The following is a 24,201-nucleotide window of genomic DNA, read 5'->3' as shown; positions in this document are numbered from 1 at the left end:
AAATCTAGAGGTAAATAAATAGGAAACTGAAAAAAGTGTTGAAAATGGTCTATCCTTTAATATTATTTGACCTTTTAAGCAAAGTACCTGTATCAATTTGATAAAACAAATATAAATAACTATTTCAAAACAAATAAACAAATACCTTCCCTTATATAAACATTATAAGGTTATCTCGTTTAGATAACGCTTCTCTTCCTTACCAAAATGAGAGTGGAAACATCTATGAGCAAGTGGACAGCCAGAGGCGATAAGTGGAATGATTCAAATGCCCAAACTCTCTGTCAGAAGCATTTGTGTCCTTACTCAGATGGCCAGGATGGCTTCTAGCCCCAAAGAACAATCAGTAACAGTCACTCTGACTTGAACACAATAAACCACTCAGAAATAACGCACCCACCAAGCTGCCTTCCAAAAAAGTATTTAAATTTATCCCACTATCCTGAACAATTCTGAAGGTAAGGAGAAAAACATAGTCTACCCAAACGTCTATCCATGTTAGGGAATGCTTTCATAGAAATGCCCTGACCAGCTGCATGTTTTTAGAACGCCAAATCCCCATGACACAGAATGGCAGCGAGTGCCAGCCGTGATTCATGGCTCAGCAGAAATGAGCCAGTGAGCTGGGGAAATGTGGCAGGTCCAAACAATAAAGAAGGACCCCACCTTACTGCACCAAGGTTAGCTGGCCAGCTCTGCTAATCTGGCTAGCTACCAAACCAGGGAATGGAGACACTGAAGGGACACACTTTTCAGATTTAAGTGGACTTTTGGGCTGCATATTACCATTCTGCTGTTAGGTTACCATTTTATCTAAAATATGGCTTGGATAAATATTATGACTCATTGTTTTAGCACATTAGCAACTTCAAAATGTAATTTGAATGTGTTATTCTGACTCACTAGTAATAACGCTCATTAAAAGAATGATTACTCAGAGCCTGTCTTTAACCCTGACCCAGCTCTTCTAATGTCCTGTCCCACCTCTTATTATTTACCTCCTCATACCCTGTTTGTTTCCTTCACAGAACCTATATATCACTTATAATTATATATTCCTTTGTAGGTTCATTTGTTTAATATCTCTCTCCCTTCCTGAACAACAAACAAACACCACAGGGTAGAAATTATCATGTTGTTTTGTTTACCACTTGTTTATCTGGCTCCTAGCACAGTGTATGGCACATTGTAGCTGCTCCAAAAAATGTTTGTTGTATGGATGCTAAATGAATGAATTCAAATTAGGATTATTATAGCCTCAAGCCTGTTTCTTTTTCATTTTTCAAGGCTTGGGGGCTGGAAAAGAACTTTCCTTGAATTCTCTTTAACGAGCTTGGTCTAACAATGCCTGATCTCATAAGTGAAGAGTGTTAAGACTTGAAACAGCCAAAAGGCAGTATATTTGCTTACTGACATCTTCATGTCTCTCCATGCATCAGAGCGACTCTCCATATACAGAGTGCAACCGGAGTATTTTGGACAATAAGATAATAGTAGACATTTTTTAACAGGACTCAAAAGTTATGTTGGCTTTCGTGGCACAATTCAGTGTTTCGTATGTCCTGTTTGACTGCTACTGAGTTAACAAACTTAATTTTTCATGTCCAGTGGCTATATTCCACTCACGGAAGTGTCCGGGTACAAGTGGGGAGGATATGTCTATGCTTTAGATTTTATTAAAGTTTTTTGAGTTCTTCCAGGTGGAGACGTCTTGGTAACTTAAGAAAGCATAAATAAGCAATTAGCTAATATCAAGACATCAAGACCACCCCTTACCACATAGCCAACTTTAGACATAATAAAAGCAAGCATGAATAAGCATGAGGATCAAAACAGTCCTTAAAAGGGGCTGGTCCCATGGCCAAGTGGTTGGGTTCGTGCGCTCTGCTTTGGCGCCCGGGGTTTTGCAGGTTCAGATCCTGGGTGCAGGCATGGCACAGCTTATTGGGCCACGCTGGGGTGGTGTCCCACATAGCACAGCCAGAGGCACTCACAACTAGAATATACAGCTATGTGCTGGGTGGCTTTAGAGGAAAGAAAAAAAGAAAGACTGGCAACAGATGTTAGCTCAGGTGTCAATCTTAAAAAAAAAAAAATCCCTAAAATAATTTTTTAAAGGACTAAATTATTTTAGGCAGGGCTGACTGGAAACTTTTTATTGTCTCCTTCTAGAATTCTTACCTTTTCTTTTGCTCATAGTACTTACTACTATATTACTACACAATTTACTTATTTACTAAATTCACTGTTTATTGTCTATTTCCTCCTCATCTAGAATAGAATATGGCAGGAAATTTTGCTTTATTTACTAATGAATCCCAAGTGGCTGGAATATTTCCTGATGCATGGTGAATGCAAATAAATTTTTATTGAATGAATGAACAAATGAATGTATTGAATTTTCTAGTTTTGTTGTCGTTGATGCAGTGTACCTGAACGTTTCCAATGTTATATATTTTAAGATATAATTTCCTCCTTTCTTCTGTTTGCTGTGTTAAGTTTTCTTTCAGAATAAATTTTTCTGTTTGTTCGATATGGAGCCACTTTGATGATGTTGATTTTGTTTATCCCAAGAATTCAAGTTTGGCTTAACACTATATTGATTTATTCTTGGGGCTGGCCCAGTGCCACAGTGGTTAAGTTTGCACGTTCTGCTTCTCGGTGGTGTGGGATTCACCGGTTTGGATCTGGGTGCAGACATGGCACCACTTGGCAAAAACCATGCTGTCGTAGGTGTCCCACGTATAAAGTAGAGGAAGATGGGCATGGATGTTAGCTCATGGCCAGTCTTCCTCAGCAAAAAGAGGAGGATTGGCAGAAGTTAACTCAGGGCTAATCTTCCTCAAAAAAAAAAAAAAAAAAATCAATATTCTTTACTGTATTAACAGAGCAAAGGTAAAAAAATTATATATTCAAAAATTTGATAAAATTCAACATCCATTCATGATTTTTAAAAATCTTAATCTTCCCAAATAAAAGAAACTTACAACAAAATCCTACATAATGGTGTAAAATGGAAAGGATCCTTTTTACAATCACAACCAAGACTAGAGTACCCAGTATCACTACTTCTATTCAACATCGTACTAGAGGGGCTTAACCAGCTCAATAAGCTAAGAAAAATGAAATACAAGATACGGGATTAGAAAGGAAGAACACCTCAAAAAATCTGTAGATAAATTCTCATGAATGTAGTAAAGTTGTTGGTTAGAAAACCAATATACGAAAGTCAATTGCATTTCTATATATAACAAACATAGAATTAATTTTTAAAAAAATATCATTTATATAGCCTAAAAAATGAGTTACCTGTGAATAAATCTAACCAAAGATTTGTAAGACTCAGAAAAAATTACAAATCTTTTTTGAAAGACATTAAAGAATACCTAAATAGATGGAGAAATACACTGTGAAACTGAATATGAAGGTTCAACATTTTAAAGACATCAAATTCTCCCTAAATCAATCTACAGATTCAATGCAATTCCAAAAATCTTAATAAGTTCTAAAAAATTTTTGCGTAATTTGATAAGATGATTCTGAAATTTATATAGCAGAGCAAAAGGCCAAAAGAGCCAAAAGTCCTTAAAATGAAAAAGCTAGAAATCAAGAACTATGAAAACTCTAATGTAATGTAATAAACGATAGGAAATGAATGGAAAGCCCAGAACTAGATCCAAACATTTATGGGATTTTTGACTTACGATGGAGCTGGCACTATACATCAGTGGGGAAAAGATGTACTTTTCAATCAACCAGAATGGAAACAATTGGTTATCCGATCTAAAAAAATTAAAATGCATTCTCTGCTCCACACCGTACACAAAACTCAACCTCAAATGGAGTAAAACTCAAATATGAAAGGTAAAATTATAAAAGTTTTAGAAGACAATATATTCAAGAATATTTTTATGACTTCAAGGTTAGTAAAAATTTCTTAAGCTAGATATAAACTATAGAGACCAAACCCATAAAGGAAAATTTAATTTGATACTAAATTTAAAAATATCGAATTATCAAAAGGTACGATAGGGAAAAAAAGACAAGTCAAACTGGGAGAAGATATTTTTATAACACAAGTCATGTGATCAGTATCCTAATCATATTTTTAAAAGTCTTACAAATCAGTAAGAAAAGAACAAACAAACTGATAGAAAAGTGAGTGAAAGAAGTAAACAGGCCTTCATGGGAGATGAAAGCTGAATGGTCAATAAACATATTTTTAAAAATTCTTAACCTCATTAGTAACTATGGAAATGAAAATTCAAATCACAATGAGATAACACTTCATACTCATCAGATTGGCAAAAATTAAAAAGTCTGATAATATCCATATTGGCAATAATATAGAAAAACCAGAACTCTTATAGAATGTTGATGAGAATGTAAATTGAAACAATTCCTTTGGAAAATAATTTGGCATTATTATAGGTGAAGTTGCACGTACTCTGCCAGCAATTCCATGCCTAGACACACTCACACACCAGGAGAATATATTAAAACGTTTATAATAACATTGTTCATATTGGAGAAAAAACTGGAAACAACCCAAATGTATATCAATAATACAATCCACTAGCTTTACAGTAAAATACTATATAGCAACAAAAATGAGTAAACTAGAGTTACACACAACATCATGGATATACTTTCTAGAGAAAAATTCAAGTAGCAGAATAATATATACATTATGATTTCACGTTTGTAAAGTTTTAAAATGTAAAATTTGCTAATATATTTCTTAAACTTTTTATTATGAAAACTCTCAAACATACGCAAGGTAGAGACATTGTATCATGAACCCTCATGCACACGTCACTTAGCTTCAACAAACGGCACATGTGTTTCTTCTATATTTCTCCCTTCTCCCCATCTTGAATTATTTTAATGTAAATCCAGGACTTTGTGTCATTTCACCTGTAAATATTTCTGTACCAATATTGTTTAGCAACATAAGAATATGTTGTTAAACTATGAAGAAAAACTGTCAAGAAAAATTTGGAGAGAAAACAAGATTTGAGCTAATGGTTTCCTTTGAGTGGGGAAGAAGAGACAGGATCAAGAAGACACTAGACTTAAAAATAATGGTAATATGGGTAAGATGTTTGTGCTATTATTCTAATACCATACATATATTTATAAATATTTTTCAGTATCTATTCAAAATATATCTAAAAAACAATTCAGTCTGGTGATCCTTGTCCCCTGTGGGAGTATATATGGGGAGGTTGAGAGACTGATTAAGGAAAATTGGCAGGCAAATGACAGGGACTTCTATTGAGCCCCTTGGAGAGCTTGACTTGTAGCCTCTGGAGTTTGTGGGGGTACAGAGACTTATACCCAACACTTGCCTCAAAAACTTTTAAGGTAAAAGGATATTTAGCATTACCCTCTTAAGAGGGAAGAACAGGAGAGAGAACTTCAGTGGAAGCAGCCTACATTTCCAAAGTTTGCAAGGGTGAAGATGTGGGTTTTCCCATGGGCCAAGTGGATACCACAGAGATTAGCCTGGTTCTCCATCGCAAAACAGATCCCACCCCAAAATACTACCTGCTAGAGTCTGTGAGGCATGTGCTGTTGGAATAAAGACTGAGGAGCAGATGCTAATATATTAACTAGAGATTGCAACATCTGAGTCAAGGAACAAGACAGAGGACAGTCCCTCCAGGTGAAGAGGTCTGTGAAGAAATTGCAAACGTTCTCAGCACAGAAACAAACAGCAGTTTGCTAAAACACAGGTGTCTGGGCCTCACCCCCAGAGATCCTGATTCAGTAGGGTCAAGTCAGAACCTGTAAATGTGCATATCCACCAAGGTTCCAGGTGATGCTGACCTGCTGGTCCAGGGATCCCCTTTGAGGAGCCTTTGCTAGGAGGCTCTCAAAATCTAGCATCTGCCCCACTCTCTGGATTGATCTCAAACCATTTCCTCCTCACTATTTATGTTCTGGTGGCATCATTTCCTTCAGTTCCTTAAAGTCAACAACTGTCTTGCTGCCTCGAGGGCTTCAAATTTGCTATTCTCTCATCCTGCAACACTTTTCCCCAAACCTCGCTTTGCTGGGCTAACTCTAGTCAACTTTTTTTTTTCTTTTTTAAAGATTTTATTTTTTCCTTTTTCTCCCCAAAGCCCCCCAGTACACAGTTTTATATTCTTCGTTGTGGGTCCTTCTAGTTGTAGCATGTGGGATGCTGCCTCCGCGTGGTTTGATGAGCAGTGCCATGTCCGTGCCCAGGATTCGAACCAACGAAACACTGGGCCGCCTGCAGCGGAGCGCACAGACTTAACCACTCGGCCACGGGGCCAGCCCCTCTAGTCAACTTTTATGTCTCAGCTTATGTATCACTTTTCAGGAAAACCTTCCCCAACCTACTAGCAAAGGTTGGTCCTTTTGCCATATGCACCCTCCTTTATAACATTTATCACAATTGTAATTATCTAATCATTTGTGGAATTTTTGTTTATTGTCTGTGTTCCTTACTAGACTCTAAGCTTCTGGAAGGCAGGGAATTTTTTTTGTTCAATGCTTTAATCTTAGTGCCTATAACAGTTCATGGCACGTAACAGGCACTTAACATTTGTTGGATGAATGAATGAATAACAATATCTAGATTTTTCCCAAAAGGTATAAGAAAAAGCCTCTAAATAACATAATATTTAAAAATATTTGTATTTCACATTATATATCATATATAATTATTTATAATAATATTTTTAAAATTCCCCTATACCATTTAAAATATCCTTCACCTTTATAAATAATTTATTTCCTTTTTATCTCCTCAGCACACCACTCACAGGCAAATGTCCAGAGGTCGCAATAGCAAAAGTTAACAGCCAAAGCAGGCATTGACATCTATAAAAGGTAAATTTGTCCTGCTTCAGAAGGTTGTGTACAAGCAAACGTACTTAATGTGACCCAGCTGTACATTCCGGGGAAAAGAATTTGGAGTCAGGACACAAAAAGGGATCACGGCCATTTGCTGTGAATTCCTGCAGACTCTTTCATCTGTGGGTAATGCATGAACGTATTTCATTTTCTAAGGCAACTCCTCCAATGAAGCTATGTCCGAGATAAACAAGCTTTCAAAAATACTGGTGCCAACCCTACAAAACAATTTCTACCCCAAAACTTGGAAATCAACAAATACATGCAAAAATGATTTTTCAATTTGCTGGACTAGGGTTACAAGAACATGGATCAAATACTGATTGCACTCAGGAGCAGAGATACAAGGTTAAATTTCAGTTGCCAGGTATACTTATCATTTTTCTTGCAAAAATTGCAAAAAGGATAATTTTCTTATTGATTGTGATGTTCCTATATGGCAAACCAAAATGTCTCATTACTATTTTAATGCATTTTCAAAGGAATCCTTTGAATCAAAATCTGCGCTCTGGGGTTCTATACAGGTGCCTTAGGAGTTTCAGTGGTGAGCAAGCAGGTAGGGCTGCAGTCTCCCTCCATCCCAACTCTCTTTAATCCCCAAAACACTAATTTTATCTTTAAAAAATGTGTATGTAAAGTATACATTGGGGTAACATATATCAGATTTATTGTGGGGAGAAAAATGGGAGGAGGAGTTACCACTAAAAGAAGGTTGGAAAATACTACTGCCAATCTAGCACTACTGGAAGTTAGCTCCAATTGTTACCTGTAAATATAGTCTCTTTGTAATTACAAAGATATTGTGTCCAGACTTCCCCATGTCCAGGTCATTCCTTGGAATGTCTCCAGTTCCACTACCCTCTCGTTTGACCTTCAGTCAGCCTATTGGATATGGTCCCTCCATTTTTTCAGACTCAAATCATCAACCTCCATAAATCAGCCACCTCTTCCACTTTCTCAGTCCTTGCCAGTGACCCCATTGTTTTCTCAGGTTCCCAGCTTCAAACTTGTGGAGTAAATTTTTTACTCATCCTCCTTATCTAGTCAATCACCAAGTTCGGCTTGACTTCTTTTTTTCTAAATATTACTCCCTCACTTCTTTTCTCTGCTTTTCCACAGCCCCCACCACAGTCTGATCAGAGAACTGATGCCTGGGATACCTTCCACAGCTTCATAAATGGCCTCATGGCTCCTTTCTTTTCGAGTCTGAGTCATTATTCCAGACCAATTCTACATACATGCTTCCTTTCATCGTCATCTCTCCCTACCCACAATCTTAAGTGGTTTCTAGTTGGTTTTGAAACCAAGTTTGAACTATTCTGCTTTGATTTCAAGGCTCTTCAAAATCATCTGGCTCTACTCTCCTTTCAAATTAGGTCAGTCTCCTTCCTGTCAGATAGAAATATTACTATTCCAGCATCTGTGCCTTTATATAAACATATTGAGTTGACCTGGCCAAAAAGGACCCATCCCTCTACCTACTTCTTCAGTCTTTTCTCTCATCTTTGCTCATCTGGTGCCCCGTGTTCTTCATATAGCCAACTACTTGCAGTTCCCTGAAAACACTTGTCTCTGGGCCTTTGTGCTTGCTTTCTTCATCCACCATTGGTCTCCTCAAATTAAAGAGGCATCTCCTGTGTTAATGCTTCCTCTATCCTGCACTTCAGGCAAAGTAATCACGTCTTCCTTTGAGCTGCCATTGCATCCTATACATACTTCTGCTGTAGCCCTTATTACACAATATTGCAATGTTTCGATTATGTGTCTGTCTGATTGCTCTGTTAGATTGTCAGCTATCCTTTCAGAATAGTTTTAGACTTGGTTTCAAAACAACGTCCCTGACTCCAATAGCTCACAATTGCTTTGTACTCCTGGTGAGTCACTTTAGTAACTCAGTAGGTATTTGTTGAATGAATGAATGAATAAATGAGTAAATTTCTATATAAATCCTTCTCGATCTTGAAGGTTCAACTAAACCCCCGCATGTATCTGAAGCCTTCTTTGACCTTTCTAGTTCTCCATCCCTTCTCTAAAGCTTGATAGCTCTTATGGTTTGTACTATAAAAATTAGGAAATTTTCCTCAATTGAATTGTAAGCTCCTTGAAGGGCAGGGACACATCTTATATTTATATTGTCTCTGTCACTGCATTAAGCTCACAGTAAAACTAAATAAATATTTCCTTTCTGATTAGAGTTGTGTGAATTCTGTGCTTGGAAAAATGACAGCTAATAGTCTACCTGGAAAATTCCAAATTTTTTCTTAATATAACTGTAGTCATGAAATTAAGTACTATTAACTCAGAAAATATTTAGTAAACACTGCTAATTTCTTGGCACCAAACTAGTGGTTGGGATACAGGCATGAATTCTATCAGTAAAGAAATTCTTCCCAGGTAAAATTAGTGTGGCTACATGGAAGCTATATACATTTTTTCACTTTCAAATTTGTAAATTTATATTTGGTTGACTCAGTAGTTTTTGAGTGACTACCAGATTACTTTGTTTTTTGGGGGTAATGGGTACCTTACAGCTCTTCCTGGCTGATTTTTCTGACGGCAGCACTAAATTCTTTTTTGTATTTGAGATTGTTGAGGTCAAGAAACAGGGAGAATGAATCCTGGATGATCTGGTCTAATTTTGTTTGGCCCAATCTATGTCCAGAAATTAGTGAGTTGGACAAGGCTACTCTAAGTAAGTCATGTATGTACCACAACTTGAGTGCTCACCAGCTTACTTAGACTGACCAGATGCCACTGAGTGCTACTCATTACGGTGCTGTGATTACGTCTCATCAGAATTACTGACCAGAGTCTCAGGAAGTGTCATCAGGCATCCTTAGTGTTGAAGGGTAGACACTGCCCTGGATTGTTCAGTTCCAACTCTTTACCATATCTTAGGCCAACTCTCTCACTCCTGATTTAAATCTAAGTTGAGTTTCTTGTTTCTTTATGCATTAATTTACTCAGTGTTTCTTAGTGACTACTATGGGCCAGAAGCTGTGCTTGGTGTTCAAGATAGAAAGGTAAAATGACAGAACCCTTGCCCTCATGGAGGTCATTGGGATAAACAGATAGTAAAATGTATATGCCATTGTAGAAATAATATTTTATATTGCCTTATATTGCCTTTGAAAAGCAAAATTCAATATGTGAATATGTTTTTGGATTAGAATCCATTGAATCAATATGCATATATAAATTACAATATTATGAATACCATTACAGTCCAATAATATGAACATTCTGTAAGAAAAAGATGAGGCTCTGCTTACATACCTAGAGTAAATGTTAAATAGTAATGAAGTCATATTCTAGTAGTAATTCGGTGGTTAGGGAGGAAAAGTAACTCATGTTTTGTCAGGTTTTTTTTTTTTTTTTGAGGACGATTAGCCCTGAGGTAACATCCGTGCCCATCCTCCTCTACTTTATATGTGGGACGCCTACCACAGCATGGCTTGACAAACAGTACATAGGTCCACACCCAGGAATCAGCAATCCCCAGGTCGCTGAAGCAGAAGATGTGAACTTAACGGCTGTGCCACCAGGCCAGACCTGAAAAGTAACTCTTACGGGACTCTAAATACCAGTTATTCTCTACGAAAGTAATACACTTCATGCACATTATTCACATATTATTACATTATAATGTTAGAAGTAGCAAATGTCACTCTGAGGCTAAGGCTGGATCCAGGTTTTGTGGGGCCTAAATCTCATAAATGTGGAAGGGCCCCTTAAAAAAATAAAATAACATTAGAACGCAAAATTAGGTGTAGCCTATGCAAATGAGGAGGCTTGAAGCTTCACAGAAAAGCTGACTGGTAGGCACAGAAAAGATGAATATCCACTCTACTCAACAGTCACATTAGGGGAAGATTGAGCATTAGAGAGAATAGTGTTCATTAAATGAATCTCAAGAAGTTTACAATAAATACATGTAAAATGAAGCTTTAAGTTGACCTTAGTCACAGCCTTATTCTATTTTTATTTCTATCAGCCTGTATTCTATTATTTTGCTTTCTCTAAAATTAAAAATATACCCCAGGTATTCATTGAATAAAATCATAAATATTTTCTTTTTTTTAAACTACAAGCTGTAGACCTGTGCTAATACCATAGTCATTAGCCACACGTGGCACTGGGCACTTGAAATGTGGCTACTGAGGAACTGTGCAGCTGAGGAACTGAATTTTAAATTATATTTAATTTTAATGAAATTAAATTTAAAAACTGATACCCAGCTCAGTTACTACAAAATTTTTAAGTACCTTTGGAACAACTTGGGTATGTCAATCTACTTTTTCAACTACAAATCTTTTGAAATCTAAATGCAAATTAAGTATTTCCTAGGAAAATTTAGCATGCAACTGGAATGTGCTGTACATATAGAATTCACACTGGATTTTGAAGCCCTGGTATGCAAAATAGAATGTAAACTATCTTATTAATAATTTTTATATTGATTACATGTTGAAATGATAATATTTTTAATATATTGGTTAAATAATATATATTTTAAAAATTGAATTCACCCCGTTCTTTTTACTTTAAAAAATGTGGTTATCGGAAAATTTTAAATAGTACATATGGTTAATAGTATATTTCTGTTGGACAGTCTGCTTTAAACTCTGACTGTTTTTCTCAAAGGGAATGTACAATTTTTGACACCACATACTTAAAAGGTAAACTTGGGGGGATCATGGTAGATGGAAAGCAATTACCGAACGACACTAATGGGACAATTTTACCTTACTTGAGGTGGTGGAATTCCTACCACTATGCAATCCAACTGTACTCTGGTTCCTTCTGGAACTTCTCTGCTCCGTAACTTTTGAGTGAACCGCGGAGGTTGCCCCAGAGGCTCTTCATAGTACAAAGATGAAGGTGAAGACCCTGGGGTGGTGTCTCCACCAGCTGCCTCACTGGCAGACTGCTCAGCTTCTCGCCTCTTCGCTTCCTGCTGCTCAAGAGCATGATTCACTTCATTATCCCTAGTATCTGTAGGGATAGGGATGGGAACAGAAGATCTTTCTCGTCTTTCTGATAGATCTGAGAAACTGGAGCTGTTTTCCTGCATAACTTTATTTTGAGATTCCAATTTACTCTTGTGGTTTTTGCAGGCACGAGGTCTAATCCTTTTGGAGCTATGGGCTTTGAAAAGGGAGGACAGCTCTTCAATGAAATCGGCAGCCTTATTTAAGAATACTTTCTTGGACTGGGTTTCAGAACTATACTGCGGCCTTTTTGTCTCCTGGGGGCTCTCTTTAGAGCTGGTAGCACTTCGAGAGTTATCCTGGCAGAAGTTAGAGTCAAAACTTGATTTTGGTGAGTGCTTCATCGGATCAGAAGAAAGATGTTTTCTAATTTGAGCTTCATCTGCTTTCTCCAAAGGGTCGTGATTGATGGCCAATCTTGCCAGATTGACACTTTCATCCAATTCTTCTTGGCTCAGAAAGGCTGAAAGATCTGGAAGGTCATCTTGGCCTCCTCCTTCGGCAGCTCCAGAAGGACTGCCAAAATGGAAAGGGTTGGAGGAAGGTTCTGCTCGACTCCTCTCATTGTTTCCCCGATGTCTAGTTTCTGCTAAATAGCTCTCTCTCAGAAGCTGAGAAATGGAAGTAGAAGCTTCCATGCTGTCGTCTTGCATGCTGTCACAAAATATGTTAACAGAAAGTTTAGATTATTTCTAGAGAATACTAAGTCTATGTTTATTATAGATTATGGATTCTTAAGGACTTAAAGCTTGAAATAAAAAATTGTCCAATTTTGATACTTTTACAAAATTTACTTTAAAGACTTAAAGCTTATTCTCAAAATGTAAAATGAAGAGGAATTGAGTGAGAGTTGCCTGAAATTGAAAGTAAAAGCATGAGTGACTATCATTTTATTAAATTCTTTAAATACAAGTTCAATTGTGAAAGCTGTACTGTAACTATAGTGACATTAAATACAATTTCTAAACATAATTTTGAAAATATCTATGGAGGGCTTTTAGTTATAAAGTGCTTTCACACACAGGGATTTGCTCTCCATCCTTTCCTCTTTACCTTGAATGTAATTAAAAGATATTGACAACATAGTCTCATCTAGTTACTGAAAATATAAACTTGGTCTAGCTCATGAAAATAAATAATGCTTTTGTTTTTTGACTAGAAACAAGTTGTTCAAATTTAGTGTTGTTTATAGCCTCAACTTGCCTTTGAAAACGATAATGATTTAGCCTTTTCAAATAAAGTATGTTAATTTAATTTCTACAAAGATGTGAGCGAAGCCCAGGTTTTTAAAAATCTCTTATGTTAACATTGGTGAAGAGGAGATGCGGGAGACAAGGAAATGGGTGCAAGACAGGACACTTTTCACTTTATGTCCTTTCCTGACTTTTGAAATTTAATTATATGAGTATATTACCTATTTGAAAAATAAATAATTTTTAAAGTCTTAAGAAAATAGTACAATAACTTTGGTTCAAATTCCCCTGGACTAGAAATTTTGGTAATGCAAACCAATTTTATATTATTAATATTAGATCAATTTATTCATTCACACATTTACTAGAGGGATGGCAAACTTGTGGCCCATGGGTTGTTACCCCCTCTCTCTCCTCCTTCAAAAAGGCAGCTAACTGATTATAGTACTCTTCTCATTGACTTTGACTTTCTTAACACTTCACTTAACACTTTACTCCTTCAGTCACCACCAATCAATCAGAGATGGTAACGGAGCTGAAGACTATTTGCCATTCTTGGCTACTATGTACTGGGCCTTGTTCTAGGAAGACAGAGAAGAAAGTAATCTCCTAAATCGTTTTCAGCTTTAAGATTCTATGACAAAATTTATTTCAGTTCACTCCTCTCCTTTCCCTTACGTATGATAGCCTCACTTGTCACAAATAAGGCTTCCTAGGAACAGCCCTAGTTCTCAAACTTTTAGAGTGCCAAGCAGACTAACCTCTAAATTGGCAAAGTAGGCAGTCACCTTGAAAGGGAAATTAGAGATGGCTAAAAGGATCACCTACAGCAAAATATTTTTCCACTTGTTTGCCACAGCATGAGATTGCCATTACCAGAGTCAATTTTTTGGGCGAAGTTTGTTGTGCTTTAAAAAGAGATTAATTGAAAACGCAAAGATATTGGATGGGTGCAAAGATTTATCTACAAAAATATTCATCATAGTATAGATGATATTAAAAATTGAAACTACTTCCAATAAATAACTAGTTAATTAAATTATGGTATATTCATTAAATAGAACTATAGGGCTACTTTAAATCTTGTAGAACAGTAAATGATATACAAAATAGTATATGAAAGTGTAATTGATATCCCTATTGAAAATTTGTCTCAGTTGTGCATTAGCTATGTGGAAGGACAGTTAAAGATATATGAAATAAGTTGCAAAATGCTATTTGAAAATATAATTAATATACTGACTGAAAATGTTTCTCCTTTGTAAATCAACTATTTCATTAGCCTGGTTTGAGTTTATATATATACATATAAATATATGAGTGTGAGGAGGAAAATTAAGTGCTTTATAAATTAGGATGGTCTTCTCTCTTTTAGTTGGACAATACTGTATATTGTGTTTTAACGTAACTTTGTCTCTAAGTCTTTATTTTAAGATGGCTTTTATCTTGAGGCAACATGGAATGAACATTGGCCTTAGAATCAGGTAGATCCGTTTTCAAATTCTGGCTTCAGGGACCGGCCCTGTGGCCGAGTGGTTAAGTTCGTGTGCTCCAGGTTTTTGCCTGTTGGGATCCTGTGCGCTGACATGGCACCGCTCATCAGGCCATGTTGAGGCGGTGTCCCACATGCCACAACTAGAAGGACCCACAACTAAAAAAATATGCAACTATGTACTGGGGGGATTTGGGGAGAACAAACAGAAAAAAAAAAAAGAAAATCGGCAACAGTTGTTAGCTCAGGTGTCAATCTTTAAAAAAAAAACAAAAATTCTGGCTTCATCTCTTAGCAGTTACGTGACTTTGAGAAAATTACTTAACTTCTCTGGGCTTTGGATTCCTCACCTATAAAACATGGATAATATCTATTTCCCAGGAGTGAGGATTAAGAACATCATGAATGCAAAGCTCTTAAAACAGAGCCAGTCACTGTAATGGGCACTCAAGTGATACTGGTGAAAAACAGCACTTAGGTAAAGGTGATGTTAATGTTGAAGAACTTTCAAAAAGCTTATATTTATGGTGGAAAATAGAAACGAAAATACCCACATGACTAATCACTGCTCTCTGCAACAGTTTTTTTCTCTTTTTTAAAGAAAAAAGCCAACGGAGATGTAAAGGTGTGCCTGTTCTGATGCTGATGAGCATTAGAAATTATTATGATAACAAAACTTTCAGGGATTTAAAATAGAGGACTTCTTTAATGTTACAATGTAACATTTACTACCTACACTTTGGAGTTAGATAGGTCTGGTTCAAATCCCAGTTCTGATGCTTCCTAGCTTACTTAACCTCTGTAAGCCTCAGTTGACTTGTCTGTAAAACAGGAATAATGACATTAGTCATCTCACAGGTTGAAGTGATGATTAAATGTGCTTGGCGTTTAGTAAAGGTTCAATAAATGGTAGTTACCGTTATTATTATGATTATTATTACATAATAACTACAGCTACACATGATGATAAGAACTGGAAATGGAACTGGTGAAATGACTTGATCCAAGGACAAACTCTGAAGAGAAATTGAACTCTAAATTTGTAGTTAATTCAGTGTTATTATATTCTATTAAAATATGTGTAGTCTCATGAATGAACTGTGCTGCCTTCAGATCTTGGTACATATTCTCTTCGCTTGGGCTGCTCCTTGTCCCCATCTCCCTTCACTACCTTACTGGGCCAAGTCCTACATCGTCTTCAGTTCTTAGCTGAGATATTGCCCTGGGATTTCTTCTTTTCTCTGGGTCGAGTACCTCTCCAATGTGCCCCTAAAGCTCACCATCCTTACCCCCAAACACAGCACTTATTACAATATATTAAATTTGCCTATTTACTTTTCTGTCTACCTCTCTTTGTTTTGTACACCATCATCTCGTACATACACAGCTCATAGAAGGTGATCAATAAATATCTGTTGAATTCTTTTGTTCGTTAGAATTTTTTGCTAAGTCTGTTATATTTATCTTTTTTTTTAATTGTGTGGTAAAGCAAGACAGATAGAAATCATATTTACAAAGAAAACTTACAGACACAAAGAAAATATATAAAAGTAACAACTTCGAGGTGACCTTCAAATGAAAACTTATTGATGGCAGATAAAATAATTGGAATTGTGCTTTGTTTTCATACTAGAAGTATAAAAGAACATCTGATTATAATCGGAAACCTGCATTTGAATCCCAACCCCAACTCTAAATAACTTTGCTATCCTGAGCAAGTAACTTAATGTGTCTGAATCTCAATTATCCTCATCTATCAAATGGGATAATAACAGTTTCATCTCAGAGGGTTCTCAGATGAAGATGTATAAATTGTTAAACTGATAAATATTACCTAAAATAGGAAATACAAAAATGTATCACTTTCTCTTTCAAGCATTAATGTAAAAACCATCTGTTATAAAATTTGTACTTTCAAAAGCTCAAGTGCTACTATGGATAACCTAGATTTCATTTAGTCATCTAATAAATATTTATTGAGCCTCTGCTACGGGCCAGGCACCGTTCTAGGCACTGTGGATTCAGCAAGGGACAAAAGACAAATTCCCTGTCCTCATGGAGTTAACATTCTGGTGGGGAAGTTATAAATGTTAAAAAGAAAAATAAAGTAGGACAAGGTAATAGAAAATGACGGGAGCGGGAAGAAAGTGTGCTATTTTAGCTGGGAAGGTCAGACAAAGCTTCTAATGCAGTGGAGAAGTGAGCCATGTGACCCTCTGGGGGGAAGAAAGCTCCTCACTGAGGAACAAGTAAGTGTCAAGGCCAGGGGAGGTGAATGTTTGCTGTGTTTGAGTCAGGCCCGGTGTGCCGGGAGGTGAGCAAAAAAGGAGAGCAGAAGGAAAAGAAATCAGAAAAGTATAAGGCTAGACCATGTAAGGCCTTGCAGACCATGGGAAGAACACTGACTTTTATTAAATGTGTGAATGGGAAACCATTTTAAAGTTTTGAGAAGCAGATGATATGGTTATATGGTATGGTTAATCAAGACAGACATTAGTAAATCATGTAAACTAATTTGGCCACACGGAAAGCTTATTGAATGTTCTTTACTTTACTTTGCTAAATATCTTTATTTTTTCCCTAGGATTTTTCCTGTAAAGAGGATCTGCCCTAGGAACTTGCTGAAAATGTAAAAGTCTGGCTCATAAACACAAAACTTGATGCTGAAAACTTTGAGCATATTCCTCCTCATGTTAACTCAGCACCAGTCTTCTGTAGGCTCTAAGAAGACCTTGTTCTTGGAAATATCATGTGGTATAAACTCATCTTTTGGTTATAATATGAATATTTAAACTAGGGCATTGACTGGAGAATTGGCAAAACCTAATATGAAGTAACTTGGATTCAAATATAAATACTGAAGTTTCTTGGCTATAAACTTCCTTAGATACTTAAATGAGAAAGCAAATTTTGTTTCTAGGTCAGCACAAAAATAGCCTAATATTTAAAAATTATTTGTCTAGAGAGCTGGAATATGAAAAGATGAACATGTTACAGTAACTCACCTCTAAACTGAGGATGAGCAGAACCACCCTGCTTACTTCATAGGTTTGTTTGTGAAAGTACTTTAAAAATGCAGAACACTATACAAATTTAAGGTAATCCTTTTCTGCTGATGTGTAATTATTATACCTAGAATGTTCTTTAGGGGAAGAATAATTGACAAAATTAGACTTTGATCCCTCTCTTTAATGCTGGCATTGACCTGTTTGTCTTGTCTTCTATAGCCCACGATGTCACACAGGAAAAGTATCTGAATCAGTTCTTCTGGAGAAACTCTTGCTGGGCCAAGAACTAAATTCCATTACATAGGAACTAGTGCTGAAGGGTTGGGTACAGATCACGTTTTTAAAATTTGGCTGCAGATGGAATGCAGTTTGAGCTAAATCCTTCTTCATTGTTATAGTTTCCATCCTCTCACTATTACAGTGATCATCCTCATCTTAGTTTTATTGCTAGTCTATTCTTGGTGTGAGTGGCGTTAGTAATTTACTAAATTGGTATATACTTCATTATCAGAATAAGAGGTTGAGATATATAGAAACATGTCAGTAGGATTATGGAAATAATATAAGTACCACTCTCTTAATTCCTCTTTCAGTGTGAAAGAGGAAAAACAGTAGATAAAAACAAATACAGACAAATGTATATGTTAGAAGAGAATGTTGAAGTAAAGAGACAGAGCAGAGGTGATACATAGGAGAATTAGTAGGAATCTGTTTAATTAGGGACATTCCCTAAAGGGCAAGGGTTAAAGGAATGAAAAGATTTTTAGATAATGGGCCAAAGGTGAGTAAACCGTTCTTGTACTATCGTTTTAATTGAATTGGTAAAAGTAGGAAGGAAGGAAAGAAACCAAAGATTTAGTTTGAGTGGGACGAAAAGAGATTGGCTACTATGAAACATACTATGTGTGTTTTCCGGTGCAAAAGAGGATAAACATGTAGGGAAGCACTAGTGTAAAGGATACTGAAGCCAGAGCCCAAAGTTAGCATTTAATCTGAAAGATAGCAAAGAAGTAGTATAAAAGTAAATTCTACAACCCCTAGAAAGGGTAATGGAAGGCAAGCAAGAAGATTTCAGGAATCTAGGACCAAAAAGAGAGTTTAGTGGTGAGAGATTTTATATCATTCTCAACCTCTCACCATTCATGATTAACTTAGCTCTTATATAGGAAATCCCAAAGAAGAAATCCCCATTAACTCAAAGATTCATTTTAAATAAGAAAAAATTTTAACATTTTCATCCTTCTTCAGCCTCTTAACATTTGGGTCAATTTTCCTTAGGTGATTAAGGATTTGAGAAAAGATAACTTCCATAATTAAATTGACATAACATATTTGTTAGTTTGGGAGAGGAGCAAGTGCCCCAAGTAGGCTTGGGGTCTCAAGATCTAGTTCTGGTTCAAGCATTTGGTGGGAAGGCTCTGTTGGGCCCCTCCCAGAGCGTGGAGTACATTGTGATTCCAATTGGAGGTCTACGTAGCAAACAGCCTGAACAGAGTTTGTCAAGGTGACTCTGGTTATATATGAGCTCTAATAACTCTGTGGTTACTGCAGGTGAATAGTCACACCAACTTTTGCACCCACCAAAAATGTGTCTGCTGAAAATATGTTTATAAATCTCTCAACAGACCATTCTATCTGTGCTTGGTTTGTTTCCTTTAAGCAAACGCACAACGCCCTAGTAGTTTTAAAGGCTCTTTGTCAACTATGAAGCATCATAGAAGTTTTAAAAAAAATCTCCGTGGTGCTTGATTCTTCTTTATCTCTTAGAAGAGGGAAAAAGTTAAGAAAATCTTTTCTTTTTTTGTCTTGTTATATATAGGCAATAACACTACATGATAAGCAATGCCTATGTCAAATCTCAATGCCAATGAAGGAAACGAATTATTTTGGGGTTAGCAATATCATTCATCTTATATTTTCAGGTTAGTGAGCTGAGTTCATTACTCCTATTACATATAGGAATTAACTGCTGGGAAATTTAGCTATTACCTTTTCGTATACTAACACTTAGTTCATGAAAGTCCTTTTGCAAGGAAACCTGATTTACCTGCTGTCCCACTTCTTCAAAAGTAAATGTGAAAAATCATCTCTATGAATTCCAAAACACAGCCTGGATAGAACTCATTCAATTTCTTGTGTCCATGAATTGCGATTCTGAGTCCATTCCACTGAATATGTGCCTTTGTAAGCACGTTGTAATAGAAATATGTAATAAGGGCTGTATTCCAAATTATAGATAAATGGAACACTGGGGCTTTAACACATTATTACAAGTTCCAATAGCATTAGCAATAGTCTATAAGCGGGAATAGAGACAAACTTCCAGAATTTGGATAGTATCCAACTGTTTGTTTCAGAGTCCATTATTATAAGATTCTGTAATGTCTATAATTTTGTCTCCTGACAAAGTAAACATAGTGTGCATGTATTTCAAACTTCCTGGGATGGCCTTGATTTTAAACATTTCGCTTGTTGTCAAGTTACGTGTCAGATAGCACACCTTAATTTTTGTTTAAAAATGTTTGTTATAGTTATAAGTATAGACATTCTCAATTTCCTAGAAAAGGATTATGGATTTTATGTCAACTTAAGAGTGATTATTAAGGAGAGACTAAAAAGTTATGACAAATTTTTAATTTAGATGTTATAGAACTCATTCCATCATTACCAATGTGAAAGTAATTGAATCATAATTTTTTTAGAAAGAAAACTATATAGCTGTTTTGTTTCTTTCAAATTGTTTGATGCTAGTATCTTTAACAAGTATGGGTAAATATCTGCTTTGATAAGATAATAAAATTTCTCAGCACCATTACTGTAATGTTCACTTTTTGGGGATGGAAATGAAGATTAACCCATGTTCTCTTTTATTTGCTTATATGGTTTTTAGAATATAATTCAAGATGTTCATCTAATTACTGCTAATAGTGCAATGTACCAGGCCAAACACTTGCCACTGACTGTCAAGTGTCTTTCTGATGCAGCTGAAAAGGGAGGGGAAGAGAGAGAGTGAGAGAACGAGTAAGCGAGAGAGCGAGAGAGAGAGAAAGGAGAAAGAAAGAGCAATGTCCTTTGAGCAAGACTTTTTGCAGCTGTTGTGTACATTAATCCAGGGAGCAGATCGCCCAACACTAAATATAGCAAGCATATCCTTTTACATGATAAAAAAATTTAAAATGAAAGTCTTTAACTATGGAGTCATATTATTTTAGATTTGATTTCCTTTAAAAAGGAAATAGGCATTGCATACATATTTTTTATACAGACACCATTGTTTTAATAAATGAATGTGTGGAAAATGCCAATGATATATGCAACACGTTACAACCTCCTCTATTGAGATATTTTTCCTTAGGACCTAAGTAGGCTGTGATCTCTGTGAGAATCATCAATCCCCTCCAAAATCTTTACATGTAGCAAACTTCATTTTTCACGTAATTTTGTATCCCATCATACATAATTAGAAAGTTATCCTAGGTTTCACTCGGAACAACTGTAATTAGGTCTCTGAAATATCCCTTTTCCCATTGTCAGTGCCCTGTTATCAAAACACACTTGAGAACTTCAATCTGGATATTACCTTTCTTTTTTTAGTTGACCCAGATGAGGATGTTCAGCTCAGGCACTCCACTGTGATGATAATATCCGAGGAGAACTTTCAGATGAAAGCACAGGAGAAAAAGAGAATTCTTCACGCCCTTGGAAATAGACAGTGGCCGTCCATAGAGAGTGAGGAGTTAACCTCAGCTTCAGTGAAGATGGCTGTAAGAAGCTGGACAACCTGTCACCACCGGAGCCAGAGCATTTGTCAGCTCGCAGGTCCCAAGTTATTTTGAGCTGTATAAACCATGTGCCTGTGAAACATTCCACCTGATTGGACAGGAGAAAACTGAGCAAAGGGATTCCACAGCAGGACAGCACCTATGGGCAGTCGGGGTCAATCGGTTTTTCTACCTATAGAATTTCACTTATAGCTAGAGGCCCAAGTTGTTTATTGATTTATGTTTGAAATTAATATTAAATTCATTACACCACATTCCATCTGTCAAAGAAAATGGCATTATTTTTAAAATATATTAAAATTAATTTTTAAGGGCCTTAATTTTAATTAATGGGAAATTGACTCACTTAATCACTGATATGTTTTAGGAAAGTTAACTATAAAAAGCCGATATGAAGCTGAGGTCTAATATTTTAAAGCTGAGACTTTTTTGAACGGTTTTTCCAAGGGCTAAGCAAAAGTAGAGCAGATAACTAACATTAAAAGTTGTTAATTAAAGATCACAGAAAAAAATGGAGAAGAAAAAACCAGTAGCCTGAGAATAAACCAGTAACAAATTAATTTGAACAAACGTCTTCAGAAAAAACCTAATCAGATACTGTTTGAAAGTCAAAATTACTATATAGCATAATATAATACAACTCCTATTCATGTATTACTACCTGGAATAACTTTATATATGTTATTGAGAAAAAGTCTATGCCAGATGTCTTCTTTCCCAAGCATTAACAATCAATAAAAAAGAATCCTTAACCAAACCAACATCTTCTCAAAAATCTACTCTGTCAAAGTATAGCTTCTTTGATAGTAATTTCATACATTTTCAGAATGTGAATTTGGAAAAAAAGTTAACCCCACTTAAGTACAGTGTAAATGTGCTATAACATTATTAATCTTGGGAGAAGCCTAGGTTTTGAAAATTCAGATAAATGCCATTGGTTATTTTTTAAAGGATCTTTCTTGGATCTGGATAGCGTGAAATGCATTGGCTTAAATTTAGCTTTCTTACTTAAATCACAACAGCTTGTAGTAGTTCTTCCCATTCATTCATTCGACAAATATTTACCTAATGCCTACTATGTCCCAGGTATTGGAGATAAAGCAGTGCACAGAATGTACCGGAATCCTGACCTCATGGAATTTACTGAGAGATCTTTTTACCCTTTTCAGTAATCTTGAGACTCTCTATAGAATATTGAATAAGTATAAAATTTCTTTGTTTATTGTGGTCACATCAGAGGTTTCACTATGACTTTTTTTTATGGAACTTTGTATTTATAGGGCAAAATGAAAAAGAGAATTGAAGAAAACTTTTAAATAATCCAAGTCAGAAGAACTATTACTGAGGAGGGAAAAACGGTACAAGAAGAACAGAATTACGAGGATAAGTCATTTTCACTACTGCAGTATCTAGATCTTCAACGTACAGGTTCACTTGCTCTCTGACCTAATCATGTGCTGCTATTAACCTCAAGACTACTTAATTGTGTTTCTGCATTTTCTATTTATACAGATGCTCCAACAATTTCTTTTTATTTGAAGAGAGGATCTTCCCCCGACTATCCCACTCAGATCTTGAGGCATAATCATGTAAGTGGGGCTGGGTCTCGGGTGGGGATGTGGGAAGGTGGAACCTCTATTTCGGGTAGCAACTAGATGTGCAACAATTTGATTTTCCAAAGGGAAAGGCTTACACGCACTGTAAGTGAACACATTTCTACTTCCCTGCGAACTGTGCCGTGATAAGCTGAAAGGTAAAACAGAGTTGGTTGGTCAGTGGAATTAGAAAAGAATTAAAATAGAGTTAAAGTGCAGAAAAGAGTTATAGAAGAAAGACAAAGAATTTTTGAATAGCAGTAATCTTTCTCTTCTCATTTTTACTGTAACATTTTCAAATACAGATAGTGTACAAAGTTTTTGAGCTCTTTGAAAAAAAGCTGGTTATAAATATTTTAAATACATAATATTCAGCAACTGTGGCTATCACACTTACAATACATCAAACTTATATTCTAGATTCTAGTTTTTTAAAATTAGTTTCTCCTCCCAAGTAACAAATCCTTTACCCTGTATATCATCACAGTAATTGTACAAACATTATACCACAAATCTACTAGTTCAGATTTTACCAGTTTATTGGTAGAAAGAATAATTTTTAAAACTTAAAAAAAATCCAACATAGTTAAAAACAAATTTGAAAGGTGACAAATAAATACAAGCTTACGTGTTTTAAACCTTCCCCATAAAATAGAGTGGCTCACCAAACACATGTGTTTATTGTGGTTTGAACATGATCCTGCGCTTGCCTTCAGCTGTTTTCTTAATTCAGCCACTCAGCTACAGAAACAATTTACTCACATTGAGATGATCCACGGGAATGTCAAAGAATCTAGAAGATCTATGGCAGAGGAAGTCTTCACTTGGAGGATAAGCATGAGAGAATTTCTGTGCTTATAAAATTTTTGTATTTGCTATTTTTCCATATTGCTATAAATTTTAATTCTTTAAAAGAAATTGCTCATATATACCAAAGTTTTAGTAAACTTTGCTTAAAGTTCACAGACTTATATTTAGCTAACCCCCTCCAGGATCAGATGAAATAAAACCCCTCTATGTCTTATTTTTAAAGAACAGAGACATCTACGTATTTTCTAACTTTTGTTAATGGGAAAAATACTCACACCAGAGACAAGTTCTTGACCATCCAAAACAATATATGTATAGTGGATTATAAAGGGTCTGATACAATGTAATTGAGAAATATAATTAAATCCTTAAGAAATTTCTTTTTCGTCTAAAATAGTTTTGAAAACTCTTGCTTAAAACTAGAACTAAAAATATTTAAATA

At 35.8% G+C, this 24,201-nt stretch overlaps 1 protein-coding gene across 7 annotated transcripts in view; it reads right to left on the bottom strand.

Annotated features, from left to right (window-relative positions):
- Nucleotides 1-24,201, bottom strand: part of MYPN (myopalladin) — a 102,297-nt gene that overhangs the window by 63,379 nt on the left and 14,717 nt on the right. The window contains exons 2-3 of one of the 7 annotated variants that reach the window (XM_014733228.3): nucleotides 21,153-21,442; nucleotides 11,634-12,533 (exon numbers count right to left, since the gene is read on the bottom strand). The exons of 3 other annotated variants lie outside the window; for them this stretch is intronic. In XM_014733228.3, the coding sequence (XP_014588714.1) occupies nucleotides 11,634-12,532 (899 nt within the window). In that variant the 5' untranslated portion in view covers nucleotide 12,533; nucleotides 21,153-21,442. Of the gene's footprint in view, nucleotides 1-11,633; nucleotides 12,534-21,152; nucleotides 23,752-24,201 lie in introns of all 7 variants that reach the window. 3 more of the 7 variants (XM_070225948.1, XM_070225953.1, XM_070225965.1) reach the window with 3 other exon arrangements.

This window comes from Equus caballus, chromosome 1 (genome assembly GCF_041296265.1).
Source record: "Equus caballus isolate H_3958 breed thoroughbred chromosome 1, TB-T2T, whole genome shotgun sequence".
Taxonomy (NCBI): Eukaryota; Metazoa; Chordata; class Mammalia; order Perissodactyla; family Equidae; genus Equus; species Equus caballus.
The sequence above is the reverse complement of the archived record's forward strand: the minus strand, read 5'-3'. Positions and strand labels throughout refer to the sequence as shown.